Source organism: Nanorana parkeri, unplaced genomic scaffold (assembly GCF_000935625.1).
Source record: "Nanorana parkeri isolate BGI_ZX_2015 unplaced genomic scaffold, ASM93562v1 scaffold708, whole genome shotgun sequence".
NCBI classification, from domain to species: domain Eukaryota; kingdom Metazoa; phylum Chordata; class Amphibia; order Anura; family Dicroglossidae; genus Nanorana; species Nanorana parkeri.
The window spans coordinates 26,585-28,218 of record NW_017306976.1 but is presented as its reverse complement, the minus strand read 5'-3'; the positions used below and the strand labels follow the sequence as shown (position 1 = coordinate 28,218).

At 50.5% G+C, this 1,634-nt stretch overlaps 1 protein-coding gene across 1 annotated transcript in view; it reads right to left on the bottom strand.

Annotated features, from left to right (window-relative positions):
- Window positions 1–849, bottom strand: part of ZDHHC9 (zinc finger DHHC-type containing 9) — a 27,653-nt gene extending 26,804 nt beyond the window's left edge. The window contains exon 1 of the mRNA XM_018563899.1: window positions 552–849. Coding sequence (XP_018419401.1) covers window positions 552–718 — 167 coding nt within the window. The 5' untranslated portion in view covers window positions 719–849. The remainder of the gene's footprint in view (window positions 1–551) is intronic.
- Between the last annotated feature and the right edge of the window lie 785 nt (window positions 850–1,634).

Here is a 1,634-nt window from a genome sequence, read left to right as displayed (position 1 = left end):
CCCTTCTGTTGTCTTGTACCAGTCTTGCCCCTCCCCCGTTCTGCCCTAACATTGACTAGTCGCTGACGGCCACAATTCGCACGTTCAGACCCAGATTTTCGGCTGACAGTCCGGTCTTTAAACACTTTAACAACAGCTGCTCTTGAACATTTAAGGAATTCTGCTGTTTTGCTGATACTCGCTCCATGGCTCCGAGCGCCAACAATCATCGTTCAAAGGCTGTTACATCGCGTTGTTTCCCCGTATCTTCAGAAACAAATCACTTCTACTGTCGCGGTAACCAACCTGCTTCCCTATTTATAATGGTCTGGCCCTCTAGCAACTTCAGCGCCAAATTATAGCTAATTTGCCTACAAACATCAGGTGGTCATAATAATCCGGCCACTCGGTGTACATACCATACACACTCGATGGACCCGCGTCTTTATTCTACCTCAAATACGATGTGTAACGGTTGTAACTATGTAACGGTTCGTGTTTACAAACAATTGAAGTGACAGAAAACCACAATTGTAAAACCAGCAAAAAAACACAAAAAAGAAAAGACTTACTCGAAAGCGAAGAAGAGCGAGCAGGTCCCCATGATGAGAATGAGCGTCAGGTAGAAGATGCCTTTCTGTCTGGCCATCATGACGCGCCCGTCGCAGCAGAAGGTGTTCTTGCCCGGTAATTTCTCCCATTTCCGAGTCACTTTCTTCCTCACCATCATGACAGACATGGTTCCTCCGGAGAGCGCTCTGGCGTGGATGGCGGTCCCTCTCGTGCTCCCCTCTCTCGGGTGACGCTATCCCAAGCTCCTCCGCTTTGACCAGGCTGAGCGCGGCAACATATTAGACGCAAAGGACGACCTGCAAACAACAAAATGAGAAAAGAACGTTACACTGCTTGTCCCCCAGATACAGATCTCTGAGGTTCCGTTTCCTCACCAAACAAAACGTCTTCCTGTCTACGTGTACCAGGCGAGCTTCCTCACTGAAGATCCCATGGCCCTGGGTGCAACTACCATTCTAGCTCCATGGGCACCTTAAAGTGGACCTCCCAGTAACCTTACCGGTCTAATGAATTCCTGACCTGTCACAATACCATCAACAGTATCATTTTCCAGAAACGCTCCACCTTTCATCATTAAATTGCCGTCCCCGAGCTCCAGACCGGTGATTTTGCCTTGGCTGAGATGATCATCAGTCTGCTGCAGGCAGGAGGAAGCATTTCCTCAGTCTCCCCTCCCCCAGTGATCAGTCTGCTGCAGGCAGGAGGAAGCATTTCCTCAGTCTCCCCTCCCCCAGTGATCAGTCTGCTGCAGGCAGGAGGAAGCATTTCCTCAGTCTCCCCTCCCCCAGTGATCAGTCTGCTTAAGGCAGGAAGAAGCATTTACTCAGTCTCCCCTCCCCCAGTGATCAGTCTGCTGCAGGCAGGAGGAAGCATTTCCTCAGTCACCCATCCCCCAGTGATCAGACTGCAACTTTGTAGCCAGTCAACTTTTAGTGCAAGCGCCTTCACAATCCCAGATATTCCCTTACAAAAGTAGCAGTGACATCATCAAGGAGGGGGCGGAGACAAGACCAGTCACCCTGCACAAGGAGAGAGGGCAGCAGGGACCGGTCTTTATTACAGGAGGGGGCGGAGACAAGACC